Source organism: Nycticebus coucang, chromosome 22, assembly GCF_027406575.1.
Source record: "Nycticebus coucang isolate mNycCou1 chromosome 22, mNycCou1.pri, whole genome shotgun sequence".
NCBI classification, from domain to species: domain Eukaryota; kingdom Metazoa; phylum Chordata; class Mammalia; order Primates; family Lorisidae; genus Nycticebus; species Nycticebus coucang.
In genome coordinates, this window is record NC_069801.1 from 14,233,212 (window position 1) to 14,248,874 (window position 15,663).

General features: G+C 49.7%; 1 protein-coding gene and 1 non-coding gene across 4 annotated transcripts in view; both read right to left on the minus strand.

Moving 5' to 3' along the window:
- CAPZB (capping actin protein of muscle Z-line subunit beta) overlaps positions 1-15,663 on the minus strand; it is a 143,116-nt gene that overhangs the window by 35,021 nt on the left and 92,432 nt on the right. For 2 of the 3 annotated variants that reach the window (XM_053575704.1, XM_053575703.1), the window contains exons 3-4: positions 9,796-9,917; positions 4,970-5,083 (exon numbers count right to left, since the gene is read on the minus strand). In XM_053575704.1, the coding sequence (XP_053431679.1) occupies positions 4,970-5,083; positions 9,796-9,917 (236 nt within the window). Of the gene's footprint in view, positions 1-4,969; positions 5,084-8,913; positions 9,108-9,795; positions 9,918-15,663 lie in introns of those variants that run through there. The other variant, XM_053575705.1, reaches the window with a different exon arrangement.
- Positions 13,191-13,322, minus strand: LOC128575687 (small nucleolar RNA SNORA70). The gene has a single exon (XR_008377101.1). It is a non-coding gene; the product is annotated as a small nucleolar RNA SNORA70 (small nucleolar RNA).

Below are 15,663 nucleotides of genomic sequence, written 5' to 3' on the forward strand. Positions count from 1 at the left end.
TCATCCCCAGCAGTCTGGCAAAATGTGCCTGCCATCTGAGCATCTTCAGAAAACTGACTTCTTTTTTTTTTTTTTGTAGAGACAGAGTCTCACTGTACCGCCCTCGGGTAGAGTGCCGTGGCGTCACACGGCTCACAGCAACCTCTTAACTCTTGGGCTTACGCGATTCTCTTGCCTCAGCCTCCCGAGCAGCTGGGACTACAGGCGCCCGCCACAACGCCCGTCTATTTTTTGGTTGCAGTTTGGCCGGGGCTGGGTTTGAACCCGCCACCCTCGGCATATGGGGCCGGCGCCCTACTCACTGAGCCACAGGCGCCGCCCCAGAAAACTGACTTCTAACAACAGGGTTGTTGGGCAGTGCTACCAACACTGCCTGACGGTCACCCACATGGTGACCTGAGGATGGCAAAGAAGGAAACAAATGTGGGAAGACCAGAGGGTGAGAATGCATCAGGGACCCAGGAGGAAGAGCACAGCCTAAGAGGAAGAGAGGGGCCTAGGAGGAAGAGGGCAACCAGGAGGGAGAAACCCAGAGGAGAGAGGGGCCCAGGAGGAGAGAGACCTGGGGCTGGTGGACTTCAAGGGGGCATGTAGGAGTCACATCTCCAACTGCTGGTCCTTTTAATCCATAGTTGAGAAATGCTGTACACAGACCAGGGGAGAAGGGGCTGGCACATCCCCAGGGAGCTACAAGCCAGAAGGGCCTGCTGGTCACCCTGTCCCCAGCCCTGTCACTCTGCCCACACTGACTCCATGTGCTGATGATTAATTCCAATTCCCTACAAAGTTAAAGCCTTTAGAGACACAGGCATCAAAGCCAGGGTCTGAGACAGAATCCAAGTCTTTCTCTCAGGATCCAGGGAAGATTGTATCTCTGGCAGGGGGAGCCTCTGGGAAGATGGTGATGGCTCCCTCCCAGGGAAGGCTGGTGTGGGCTGTGGGCCACCTGGGTCGTGTCCCTGCTCTGGGTCTCTGCTGATGTCTCCTTCCACTTGTCTTTTTAGCAAGAAACTCAAAAAGTATGGACGAGGATATCGGGCTTACAACAGCAAAGGGTGGGGAGCACAACGCAGGCCCAATGTTAAGGCATGAGCCAAAGAGGGAGCAGCAGGGCAGTGGCCGGGAAGGACGCACAAGGCCTCTTCTGGGCAAATGTGTGTGAGCAAAGTCCAGCGTGGCCATCCCAGTACAAAGCAGAAGTTCTCTGCAGCACACGGTCCCCATGAGAGGATTCTGAGCTCAGCCTGGCTGGGATCTGGCAGTTTTCAGTCATTTGAGGGGGTAGGTGCTCAACAGACCAGAGCAGAAGCCAAAGACAGTCCCAACTCTATAAATCAGGATACAAGGATTCAGAAACATCTGGGGTAATCAGGAACTAAAAACTGGGTCAACACAGGAGCTGGGTCTGTTCCTTAAATCCCCCAGCAACTTTGGGGCATGGGCCAAGCTCCAGTCTGAAGTGGGTGCCCTGGGAGCAGGAGCCTACCCATGCAGCCCTCTGTGCACAACGGTGTGCCTGGCTTGCTCTCGAGGAGGGGGATCTTCAACCACTCCCTTCTTCTCTGGCAGAGATGGGTTGTCCTAAGGCTCTGGGCATCTCTCATCAGGCAGGGGGTATAGGCCATTCTCCCAGGCCCTCATTGAGTGACCAATCCCAGCAGACAGGAGGCAGTGGCAGTGGGTACCTCCTCTCAGAGTGACCTCTGCCTGAGCCCATGTGCCAACATGAACAGAAGAGGGGGGAAGAGTCCATGGAAGAGCAGGGCTGGGGAAGGGAGAAAAATATGTTTATATAGGAACAGGTCTGCACGGGAAGCAGGGATAAAGGACAAGGCATGGCTTACTGCTCCTCTACCCCGTGAACACCCTCACCGACTCCTCCCTGCTCTAAAAGCACGGGGAAAAGAGCTCCCATTCCAGACCCCTCTGTGATCACCAATATGGTTACCAACAACCTCCCAGGACAATGAGAACAGGAAGTTCTAGAGGTGAACAATGTACCAAGATGTTTTTGAAAAAGAAAAGAAAAAGGAGATTTGTTTTCATTATTTTACAACAGAAATGGGGTGGCTCATCATGTGTGGTCCAGCTGGGAAATGGTCCTCACAGGCGGCCTCAGAAGAACATCCTCAGCGTACTGGGAACAGGGTGGTTTGAAACTCTGATGACTCGGGTGTCCCAAATCACAGTTCTGAATGCCATCAGCGACCTGTGGTACCTGACACTCGGGAGAGCCTGGCCCTGCTGTACCGTCACACACAAGGGAATGAAAGGCCTCCTGCCTTCCTGAGGCACCACTGAGACCTTGTACTCTCTCCCCCTTAGAGACGGCACCCCAAGGTGCCAGGGACCGACAGCTTCTCTGTCACAGACCCTGGGAGTCTGGGTTACCCAGTTTAATCCCCAACCAATGGCAGGAAACTGTCCTGTCACCCCTTTTTCAACTCCTCCAGGTAATTCAACTTTAGAAAAGAGTGTAGGCAAAGACAAAGGCCCATAGAAATGAAAAGCTCCCTTATGAACGGACATTTCTCAGGAAGGGGCAGGCTTTACAGAAAGCAGTGTAAGGAGTCAGTCCCAGGGTATGGGTTCCAGCTCTTGCTGTTTTCTAGGTACGATCACTATCTGAGTACTTCTCTAAGCCTCAGTTTTGTCATCTATTAAATGGGATAACCCCCACATATGCCATAGTTATTGCAAGGATTAAACGACTATTTTGAAGTCCCCCCCCTTTTTTTGAGACAGAGTCTCATTATGTAACCCACGTAGAATGCTGTGGCATCACAGCTCTTGGGGTCAAGCAATTCTCTGGCCTCAGCCTCCCAAGTAGCTGGGACTACAGGCGCCTGCCACAATGCCCAGCTATTTTTTTTTTTTTTAAGAGACGGGGTCTTGCTCTGGCTCAGGCTATTCTGGAACCTGGAACCTCAGGCAATCCACTCGCCTCGGCCTCCAGGAGTGCTGGGATTACAGGTGTGAGCCACCACACTGGCTATTTTAAAGTCTTTAATGATGATGGGCTCAGGCACCACAGAAGGCACCATCACAGGCCGGGAACAATGAGAGGGAGGGAAAGAGGAGCGAAGTTGGAGACAGCGCTGGGCTCTTCCCCCAACTGGGCCCTAATGGCAACAGGAAGCAACGTGTCTGAATTACTTTACCAAGAAAAAATTGCCCAAACATTTAAGTCTAAAAAAATCAGAACCGCCTTCCATCTAAACAGGGAGCCCAATAATAAACACTGAGTGCAGCCTCCTCACAGAATAGAAGGGGGAGGCCGGAGTGACTCCCCTGTGGGGCTAAATCTAAGGAACTCTTTCTTTCCTATTTTTCTTTTTGAGACAGAGTCTCAATCTGTCACCCAGGCTACAGTGCTGTAGCATCAGCTTAGTTCACAGCAACCTCAAGTGATCCACCTGCCTCAGCCTCCCGAGTAGCTGGGACTACAGGTGCCCACCATAACACCCGTCTAATGTTTCTATTTTTACAAGAGACAGGGTCTCACTCTTGCTCAGGCTGGTCTCGAACTCCTGAGCATAAGCAATCTTCTTACCTCAGCCTCTCAGAGTGCTGGGATTACACGTGTGAGCCACTGTGAGCCCTAGTGAACACTTTCCAAGGAGGAACTTTCCACTTCCACCTTCAAACTCAGCAGAAAGTGCAGGCTGTATTCCTAGAGTATTCTGAGATGGTTCACGAGGAACATATAAAGATACACAAGGGGCCAGATGTGCCCAAATTGCTTTTAAACCTAATTTCCATTGCAGAGAGACTGAGTGGGTACACCTGCTGGTTGGCTGAGCTGTGTGTGCACGTGCAGGACACTGGAGACACTGGCATGACCGGCCCCTCTGCCTGGCTGACCCCCCGATGTCAGACCTCATCCTAGCATCACCTCCTTGAGAGACCCTCTTGGACCACTCCATGAAAGGAATGAGTTTGCTCCCTGTCATGTCCCCCCAGCACTGACCTGCTCAGAGTCTGCCGCCCATTTTCCCACAGTGGAAGTGTGGCAAGGGCAGGGATCACGCATGGGGCACATCCGCAGGACTGTGGGAGGCTCACAAGTGTCACAAGTGAATGGGTAAGTGCTAGCCTCAACTGGGGATGGCTCTGTATCCCAGGTCCACTGCTTCTGGGCTGTGTGAACTTGGGAGAGCTACTTCACCTTCCTCATCTGTCAAGCTACCTGTAAAAATATCAGAGCTGAGCTTGTGGTACAGGAAACTGAGGAGCTTTTGGAGACAGACAAGACTTGACCTTGATTCTTGGCTCTGTCCTTTGCCTTGGACAAGTACCTTCATCCTTCTGATTCTTACTTTTTCTTTTTTTGAGACAGAGTCTCACTATGTCACCCCCGGTAGAGTGCAGCGGCATCACAGCTCACAGCAACCTCCAACTCCTGGGCTCGAGTGATTCTCTTGCCTCAGTCTCCCAAGTAGCTGGGATTATAGGCACCTGCCACAACTCCTGGCTATTTTTTGTTGCAGTTGTCATTGTTGTTTAGCTGGCCCGGGCTGGGTTCGAACCCACCAGCCTTGGTATATGTGGCTAATGCTGTAACCACTGTACAATGTGCACCGAGCCTGATCCTGACTTTTTCTATCTGAAAAATGGGGACCAAAATAGCTACTGTATATGTGGAGATCTGAGACAACATGTAGGAAGTATCTGGCACTGTGTCTTACTCACAGCAGGAGCTGTGCCAGGGGTATTGCTGCCATGGAGAATCACGGTGTGGAGTAACACACAATTAACTATGCACACAGCAGCATCTCAGACTGAGTCATCTCATAACCCATCTCATAACCCAGTTATCAAACGGTGCCCTGCTTCCTACTGTGGGTGGCTCCTAAGTTTAGTTACGTGAGCCAGGTAGTAGATTCCAGGGAGACTGCTTGGCTCTGTCATTTAAGATTTAGCTATCAATATCACAGCACTGAAGTGCACAGGGAGAAAAGTAACTCACAGGTCTCGGTACTGGTCAAAGGCATTGTTGGCTTCTACCTCCAGCTTTCTCAGCCGAGCAGATGGCATGGCCCCATCTTCCAAAGGAGGGTCATACTTATTACTCCATGGTGACCTGGAGGGAAGGAAGGAGAAGGATATTGCTTGAGTTGTGGCCCACGACCGGTAAGCCCAGCATGAGCCTGAGCCCAGCTGTCTGACACCTCAGAGGCAAAGCTGCTACCTACAGCAAAGATTTCTCCAAGCCCTGGCAACCAACAGGGCTTTCTGGAGGTCTGCAGAGCACGGGCTCAGATACAGGTAGACAAGGTATGAAGCTGTGCTCCACCTCTCACCAGCTGTATACTTTTTGCAAGCATCTCAATTCTCCAAGCCTCAGCTTCCTCATGTGTAAAACGAGGCTACTATTTGCCAACCACAGGGCTGTTGTGAGGCACAAAGGACATATGAACATCAAGAGCCCAGGCAGAGCCGGACAGACTGTCAGTGTCCCACATGTTGGCTCTCTCTTAGCCCGTTTTCTACGTTTCCCTTGTGTTCACCACCTTAGTGGTCAACAGATGCCCGTCTTTCCTTCCTGACTTGACAGAGGTTCTAGGTTAACTTTTATTCCAAAGACTTTCCCACACAATGAGTATTAAGAGATCTGTCAGTTTTAGAAGCAGGCAACAAACACAGCTCCAGAGGGAAATGCTGATTACATTAGCAGACCTGAGTGATGTCCCTGGGAACAGAGGACAGCCTCCCCAACATCCAGGGGCTGTGCACACACACAAAGGCTGGAAAGTAATGAGAACCAGCCCTTTTGCAGCCTGAAGACTTGTTGCATTTCTTAAAACATATTTTGCCACATCAGGAAAGCATTTAATCACACAAAAAAGTGGGCAGGGGGTTACAGGGAAAGATCTACTCATTAACTCCTGCAGGTGGGGTCAGAGGCTGGGTGTTCAGAGAAGCAGAGAATTTAAAAGCTGAGAGAGGAACAAAAAGAAAGAGGTGACAATAAAGAATTCAGAAAAAGTCCTTTATACCTTGGGTCTAAACACCTCAGTTTTTCCACTATCAACAGCCCACCCTGCCTTCGCCGTTTCCCCTGCTGACAACAGACCCGCAAGCCGCTGTGATGTGGGACTCGCTGGTAGTGAGGAAAAGGCAGCAGGATGGTTGTCTCCTGAACCCCAGTTCTGAGGAATTTGTGCACAGACAAGTTCTGCCAGGCACCTATGTCAGTAAATCATGTCGAGATGAAGCAATAAGCTGGGTGACCTTTTCCATGATATACCCTAGGGGAAAATTCACTCTGCTTGGTGCCTCAAAAAAAAAAAAAAAAAATTACTGTTGTTAAAGTAATAAAGTGTTGTGCCCCCCAAAACCCCAGCAGAAGTAACCTGCCCCCAACACATGTCCACTGCCTGTGATGTTCTCATCCTTCCCTTATCCTAGACCACAAGAGGCCTGTGACAGCAGAGAGCCCATGGCTGCCTGCTCTGACACCCAAGTCCCCAGCATCAAGTGGGTGCTCAGGGAATGCTGTGGGTGGGCTGAAGCCTCACAGCAGGGGGCAGGGAAGAGAGGACCCTCAGCCCTGTCTTCCAAATCAAGAGACAAGCAGCTTTTTGAGGACATCCGAACATAAAAAAAAAAAATTTTTTTTCTTCATATCTTGGAGACAAAAATCCAGGTGAAGGTGCTCTCACCACTATTTATTTGTAAACAGGCCCCTCTACTCTCTAGGGAGAGTGGGCAAGAATCTGAGACTGTGCACTTGAATGGGATCTCTCCTTCCCTGCATGTCTCCTTTGAGACCCCTCAGTACACCTCCCACAGGACAGTTTCCACAAAGGACCGCTGCCTTCCTGTGGGCCTGGAAGACCCAACCCAAATGGCTTTCATTTAGGCAACCTGATTAGACACAAGAGCCCATCTCTTGTGCAGACGGAGGGCCTGCAATTTTCAAGAAGCCTGTAACTCACATTTCCCCTGGCTCACAGACGACAGCATTTCAGGCTGTTAGTCCTGGAGCCGGGGTAATTGTAGCTGGGGGAAAAATCATAACATTACCCAGAATATTCTTAGTGGAAAGGGGCACTCAGAACACATTTAAGAGCTTAAATGGAGGCCATTTGAAAAAAGACAGATGGGCAGGAACGCTTAGATTTCAAAAGTCAGGCCTTTCATTTCCCTCCGAGAAGGCTTTTTGTTTCAGCTAACAGGTTTCAAACAGTGCTGCTGGCAGCGATCATACCATAAGGACCTTATTTAAGCAAATGATCAAACATAGTTAGGATGGAAATGTGCGGAGAGGATCAGAAGACCTTCAAGTTTCCTATTGGGAAGGGAAAAGGAAAGACAAATGCTCTGGCCTGCCATCCTAGGTTCCTCTCTGCAGCACTGAGGATCCCAGAGCCCTCAGCGGTGCCTCGGGGGTGCAGGCAGGGCCAGCAGCCCCACCTGGAGGACCTCAGATACCAAGCCCCCAGGAGAGCTGGCCTGGGCATGGACATCCTTCACAGGCTCCTGCAGAACTGCTGCCTTACACAGCAAGTGGGAGTTCTCAGGTGGAAAGAAGAAATATAATCATGACACTGATGAAGCAAGACTTGGCTCACAGACCACATGTTCCAGTAAGTGTTCTCTGAACCCCAGGCCTGGAGAGGCGCTTCTCCATGGCGAGATGTTCCTCACCACCTACACTGGACATCTCTCTCCAACGGCTGGTCCACCCACCTCCTAGGAGGCTCCCCATGAGGACTGTACCCAGACGCCACGTCCATTGACCAGAGAGTGCCAGGAGCAGAACGGGCCCTTCAGGGTAGAACTTGACCAACCTCAGAGCAGTCACAGCATCACTATTCCAGGGCAGCCCTCTCTCCTGGCACCCCAGACCACACATCCACAGTCTCCTTGACATCTCCACTTCCATCTATCGGGCACCTCAAGCTGGAAGTGTCCCCAGGCCAGCTCCTCCCAGGGTCTTCCTCAGCTTAATCAACAGTAGCTCAGGCCCGAAGCCCCAAGATCGCGATTCACCCTTCTCCTCCTTCACCCTATCCATCCACCTGCAAATGCTACTTGCTCCACCTTTGAAATTTACCACAAACACGACCTTTTGACTCCAGTCTGGCCTAGATTAGGCCAAAATATATTCTCTATCTAATTTCCATTTGAAGCTAAGACAAGAACATTATTATAAAACAGTTGTCTAACCTATTAGAAAGTCAGCATTGAACTTTTTAATGTATGACAAGTTCTGTGCTATTCAGCATTTCACATGTGTCATTTCTTTTAATCCCCCCCCCCCAATAACCCTGTGCTAATGCCATTACCCTCAATCTGGCCTTCAAGACCCTGCCAGGTCCGCCCCTGCAACACCTCAGCCCTCCTCTCTGCCCTGCCCCCACCTTCTCTGGCCATCTGCCATCTTGGTCCTAAGGAGCTCCTCACGCAGGGCCTTAGCACCCAGCATGCTCTTCTCCCAGACCTGTACACACCTGAACTTCTTCGTCCTTCAGTTACCATGTACAGGAGAGCCTTCCCTGTCTACCTGTCCTGTCTCTACCACCCTGGTCCTCTATTTTCTTCAGTAACACTTTCACAATCCACTTTATTTATGCACTTCCTTACTGTCTGGCTTCCTCATTAGGCTACAGGCTCCACAGAACAAAGACTTAGATAATGCCTGGTGTACAGCACCTGCTTAAAGAAGGTGCTACCGAGCATTCTGCTGAGTGAATGAATATTATTATTTCCATTTCGTCAATGTGATAAATAATTTGTCAAAGTCCCATTAACATAAGGAGCTGTGCTGATCTGAAGCCCACACTGGCTGACTCCAGATAATCCTTCCTGCTCTGATTTCTCAGATGCCCCACTCCCCCTCCAAAGAGAGCAATAGGCTGAAGCTTCAAGACCCAGCCCAGGTTCTTTACCTATAAATAAACCTACGGCAGACTGCATTCCTCTACCTCTATGACCTTCGCCAAGGTAATGCTAGAGCAATCCATCATGGAAATACCGGTCTGGTTCAGGAACTCCCAGTCTTTTTAATTGCAGTAACTTCCACATAGCTTTAAAAACCTTAAAAACCCAGATATTATCTCCCTCCTTTACGAAGTCCTCCTGGAATCAACCATGGCCTCTTTTGTGCTAACCCCATGTCTTGAACAGGCTTTGCACTGAATGCAGGAACCACATCATACAATAATCAGTTACTCAATGCGTGTCCTGTTCTAGACCTGGTGATCAGTCTCCCGGGGTAGGGACTAATATCAACTCACTTATTACAGCCCTTGGCACAGTGATGCAAAGAGAAAGGAGAAGTGTATTACTTGGCAGAGCTGCGTTCTACATCCCTTAGCCCTAGAGGCCCTGCCTGCCCTCAGGATTCAGGATCCTCATCATATGTACACCCTGTATGCTGCCCTAAGCAGGGCGGGACGCAATCACAGCAGCTGAGTTTGGGAGCAACATCCCTCTCCCCCAGACCAGTAGTTCTCAACCTGTGACCCACAGGAACTGTATTAAAGGGTCGCGACATTAGGAAGGTTGAGAACCACTGCCCTAGACCGTAGGATCCCTGAGCATACAAGGCCTTCTATCTACTGCTGTGTTGCCAATGAGTGTTGGAGGCACTCCCCAAACTCCTGCTAGAGGACAAGACGCAAGGAGGAGAGAAATGGAGAAGGGAAGAGAGGAAAGGAGCGCAGGGCAAGGGCAGACAGAACGGGCAACGGGCTGGAGTCCAGTGGTCCTTGTGCCGCCACAGTAAGCAGAACGGCTGCTCCTGAGGGGCTGTGCTGCCTGCCATATTACTGGGGCACGACTTACCTGTAGGAGTCCCCATCTCTGTTGTAGTCACACAAAAGGTAATCCTTTCCCACCACCTTGTCTCTGGCAATTTTCAGGGGCTGGTCAACAGAAGACAGGAGATCTTCACACAGACCCGGGACCTGGCAGAGAGAAAGGACAGGGTAGAAACCATCATTAAAATGACACACCAAACTCATGCTGGCTAATGATTCTGTAGCCACATTACAGTCAGTATGTTTAACATCTGGCCCTTGGTTCCCTGCCAAAATTATGGGTCTGTTCTCTTCTTTTCTGCATGTGTTTGACACCAACTGTATCCCTCTCTAAAGAGACCCGTTCTTGAATTACAGTGGAGCGTGATTTCCAATATAGTCTTGCCTTCCAAAAGCTGTGTGCAGCTTTAATTACCTGGTCACCAGGGTGGTCTAGTAAATGTAAGTGTGTATATGCTTGGTATTGGTCTCTGGTGGGCACAGTACAAGCCGAAGTCCTGAGAAGTAGGTAAACATTTCAAATACACAGGAATCCGAAGAACTCTGAGAAGAATAACTCATCCGTGCCGGAGAACTCCCACAGGCTCCCATGCTGGGTGGAGTTTCCAATAGTTTCCAGGCCCACAGCCAAACATTACCAGGATGGCTTGTGGAGTCGCCCACATTTGCAGCGAAGGTGGCTTCACACCGGCTTTCTACAGCGCAGAGTTTCAGGCCGTCCGGCTGGCTCGCCAAGGGGTTGCCTCCCCGAGAAGGACGGCTGCATGGCCGGGGCAGGCAGGACTGAATCTCAGGGCAAACGAGGATTCTGATACGTGGCCCTGCTAGTAATCGGGCTGCTGGCCTCCTCCTCCCAACTTAAACAGCAATTTCCACCAAAGTATTCCAGAAAGGGATGGTGGCACTTTCAGAAATGGATTCCTTCAGACTTGAGTCACTTCCACGCTCCATTTTCAATGTGCTGACTTACTCGTTTCACAGGCCTGGATTTATAGGGGTCCCGCCATATCATTTACCAGCCAAGTGGCTGCCAACTGCACCAATAACCCTTCCCAATGGAAAAGTTAAATTGTACAGCAAAGACAAGAGCAGAGCAGTTCAGAGAGGGGCTGGCAGCTACAGCGGTTCCTGTGTTCCTCCAGAAGGCCCTTGACCACCACGCAAAGACAGTGGAAGGGAACCCTGCCACCAGAGACCACCCAGCCTCCACAGCTGCTCAGGGCACCTCTGCTGACCCCAGGGTGCCTTAGAGAACTCAGCTTGTAGAGGTCTCTCCAGCACAACCAAAGGAGGGCACCCTGTCTTACAGCTCACATCAGTTCTGGGCCCAGTGAGATGAGCTGTTTCTCGGCAACTGCCCGAAACAGACACATCACTGAGCTGTGCACAACGTGCTTGTTTTCATAATTCCTGTCCACACACCAGCCGCCTGTGCACCACCCTCCCCAAGCAGGTAACAAACATGACTGCTGCTTTCAAAGTTAGTTTTGGTGACAGTACCAAGACCCCTGCCATTTTCCAAGCGCCTGCCACATTCATGCAGTATGCTGGGCCCCTTGTATAGTGTGCACTGTTTACGCAAAAGCTCACGCTCACCCTGGGAAGCAGGTATGTACTGCCCCCATTTTCAGAGTCATTAAGTTGCCCAAGGGCCACACAGGATGTGAATGGTGGAGACAGAAGTCAAAATCAGGGCTTGATGACTCCACTCTGACTGTAACTGTGTTTAATGTACAGCCAGAGGGAAGGACAGCCCATGCCAAAGGCACACTTTGGTGCCAAACAGCCCCAGAGCCCGTCCCCTGGCAGGAATGCTGGCTGCGGAAATAAAGGTCTAACAGCTTTTCCTCAAGACAACTAGGATCTGGAAGTGGTCCCACATCAGCCCTCCACTGTGCTGTCACCAAAGTGACCCTGGGCCTTTGCTATCCTGTCACATCACAGCCTAGCTCTACACATCGCTATTTATACTGCTGGGCTGCTCCCAGGGCTTACCTGTTGGGCCCTAACTTTTGCCTGAAACCTCATTCCGCCTGGTTGGGGCCAGACACTACTGGCTCAATTTATCCTGGATTATGGAAAGGGACTAAGCAAATATCTCTGAAGTTAGACTTAACTCCACCTCTTACAAGTAGGTTTACAGCCTTGGGCAAGTCATTTTTCTCTACTAAGACTAGGTGTCCTTATCTGTAAAGTAATAAAAACAATCCATCAGGTTCCCAGTGCATGTGACCCGAGAATCACAGGAGAGAATGCACTCAGGCTCAGGGAGATGCATACACATTAGTACCTGGCACAGTCACAGTCTCACTCTCTTCCTTTAGACTCAATACCATCTGCTATCTGTTATTCTCAGAAGGCAACGCAGGTCTACACCACACCTGAATTCACTGTGCTGCCTGAGCTCAACTGAGGCCAAGAATCCAGCTCTTAACTCCAGTAGTGCCTGGGTCCAGCTGCTTCCCCTTTCCTGCCAGCCATGCTGTTTGCAGCTAAGAGCCCCCCAACATACAGGCAAGCCTACAAGATTCCAGAGTCTGGTGCACCAGACACTTCACTGCCATCCAAGAGGTTAACCTAGGGATCAGAAGTATTTCGATAATGTCTTCCTAGCACTGACACTAAGTGAAGTTATTTTTTTTCATTTATCTGTTGTCTGTCTCTCTCACTAGAATGTAAATTTCACCAGGGCAAGGCCTTCAGTCTTATTCACTGCCATATCCTCAGTGTCCAAGGCAGTGCTTGACACACAGCAAATGCTTACTATATCTGGGAGGAAGGAAGGAAGGAAAGGCGGGGGGGGGGGGGGGGAGAGAAGGTTTACAACATGGAGCCTCCCAAATTCTAATCAACTTTATTTAAAAATTAATAAATCAGTGTGCAGTAAGAATTTTTACCAAAAGAATTTGTGAGCTAAAACCAGATGGAAGTTAATGATCAATTTCACCCATGGTCTATATTTTCTTTTCTTTCTTTCTTTCTTTTTTTTTTTTTTTTTGATGGAAGTGGAATTTATTATTGGTAGGCACAAATGAGAGGCAGCCAGTGTAAGTCCTTATTAGCGCAGGGCCTCCCACTTGTCCAGGGGGCCACGACTGGGGATGTATTTGACCCCACAGCCATCTGGGATGAGCTGCCTCTCAGCCACCATGTCTTCAAATTCATCTGCATTAAACTTGGTAAAGCCCCACTTCTTGGAAATGTGAATCTTCTGGCAGCCAGGGAACTTAAATTTGGCCCTGCATAGGGACTCAATCACATGCTCCTTGTTCTGTAGTTTGGTGCAGATGGACATGATGACTTGGCCAACGTGAACCCTGGCCACAGTGAACTGAGGCTTTCCAAAGGCACCACACATACCTGTCTGGAGCCTAGCCTGGGGAGAGCACAAGGTCTAACATATGAACATGTATTAGAAAGGAATGTCTCCAAGGTCCCTTAGAGCAACCCATACAAGTAACAGGCTGCGTACACAACCAAGGAGGCTGTTGTTTGCAGCCACTGCACACCAGGTCTCCATGAGGAAAGGAGCCTGGTCAGCTTAATTAGCAGATATGGTCCATATTTGCAAATATGAACCATGACATCATAGCAGACCACTAAACAAAGAGAAATAGACCTTCACTTAAATCAGTAGCTTTTTTATTAATATATGACCTTAAGGAGCTACTTAATGGTGGAAAGATTAAGAACTAAGAGACCTGGGTTCCAGCCTCTGCTCTGCTATAAACTTGCAATTTGTCAAACAGTGGGTGAAGCTACATCAAGACACACCACCCTTGAAGATTGTGCCTAGATTTTTTTTCAAAGTCCACAGCCACGTATTAACCTCAGAAAAATGTACATTTAAACTCAAAAAGTTGTGGCAGTATACAGAAAAAAATAGGGAACTCACAAACGGCATGTGGTTTATCTGCCCTACCATGAAAAGCATCTAGGATTTAGTATGGCCCCAGCAAACATAGTTTTTGTCTCTTTGAGAACTCTGAAGTTGGGCCACAGTTTTGTACTGTGTTTCCATCAGCCCTGTTTCTTCTTCTTCTTATTTTTTTGATACGCAGTCTCTTTTCTAATGCCCCGGCAGACCGGCGTCATAGCTTTCAGCAACCTCAAATTCCTGGGCTCTTGCCTTGGCTTCCCAAGTAGCTGGGACTGCAGATGCCCACTGCCACACCTGGCTAACTTTTCTATTTTTAGTAGTGATGGGTTTTGCTCTTGCTCAGGCTTGGTCTTGAACTTCTGAGCTTAAGGGATCCTTCCACCTCAGCCTCCCAGAGTGCTAGGATTACAGGCATGCCCCACTGCACCTGGCCAGCCCTGTTTTAGATCAGCAGTTCTCAACCTGTGGGTTATGACTCACAGGAACTGTATTAAAGGGCCACGGCATTAGGAAGGTTGAGAACCACTGCTTAGGTCAAAGATAAACCATTCATGGGGGATGAGAAGTGTGGAATACATGGTGTCCACCAACTTGTACCGAAGTAGCTTTCCCCAAAGTGCATCAGTCCTGAGCTGGCACCACTTAGAGATCCCACCTTGCACCCCCATGCCATCTCTCCAACTCTTTCCTCTGCCTGAATGCTCTCAATCACACCATCTTGCTCACCACTCCTTGAACACGTGTGCAGGTTTGCACAGGGGTGTTTCTGCTTAAAAATCTTCCCCATTTAGGGTTGCTGGATAAATAGGATGGCCAGTTAAATCTGAACCTCAAATACACAGTAAACAACATTTGAATGCAACTATGTCCCAGGTGTTACCCAGGACACATGTTTTTATTTGCTAACTCAGGCAATCTAACCCCAGTACCCTCTTAAATCCTGCCCATCCTTTGAGGCCCTGTCCAAACTTCAACTTCTTTATCAAGATATAAAATTCTTCAGAATTCTCGTAGTAACCCTGACACCAATTAAATTTTAAATGCTTGCAGGATGGCTGTCCCACTACTACCATTACCCCTCATCTCACTCCTTCCTCTCCACTCAGCATTTTCCGTCCTGCATTGCTGCTACGTCTGCAGAAGCCAGGACGGGCCCTCAGCCCAGCGCAGCACCACACCCCTGCAGTGGGAACTCAATCTGTGCTTCTTGATTCCATGGAACTGGACATTAATCCTGTGGCCTGAGGCCACACTGCAGAGGCAGAAGAAAGGCGGTTTCCCTCTGTAACCTCAATAGCTCCTACGCTCACCTGAACCCTTGCCCCCGCCCCAGTCATGTCTAGTGCTTAGAGCAGTGGAAGAAATCCCATTAAGTCTCACGGATCATGAGTCTGCACAGCCATGTAAATGAAAGCACAGGCACGAAGCTGACAGTACGTTTCGGGGTGCGTGTGGCATTGGCTCTGCTGCCTCCAAAGCCAATGAAGGTCTGTAATGAAGGGCAGTGGTGCCGACGTGTGGTGGCCAGGTGGTTTCTTTTCTTTTTTTTTTTTTTTGGAGACAGTCTATGTTGCCCTTGGTAGAGTGCAGTGGTGTCACAGCTCACAGCAACCTCAAACTCCTGGGCTTGAGCAATTCTCTTGCCTCAGCCTCCCGAGTAGCTGGGACTACAGGCGCCCACCACAACACCCAGCCATTTGTTGTTGTAGTTGTTGTTTAGCTCGCCCAAGCTGGGTTTGAACCCACCAGCCTCGGTGTATGTGGCTGACACTGTAACCACTGTGCTAAGGGTGCTGAGCCACCTGGTGGTTTCTGTCCAAACTGCCATCTGAATGGCCTTGCGAGGTGTTCAGAAAACACCAAAGGTGTCAGACCGATCCAGGCTGTTGGGGGGATTGAAACTTAATTCCCAGGGACTTGGAATAATAACATTGCCCCAGCTAGGACAGTGTCTGCCTGCCTTCCTTTCTGGTGGGAGAGCCAGGTCTCTATTGGCTCCTTCTCTGCCACAGA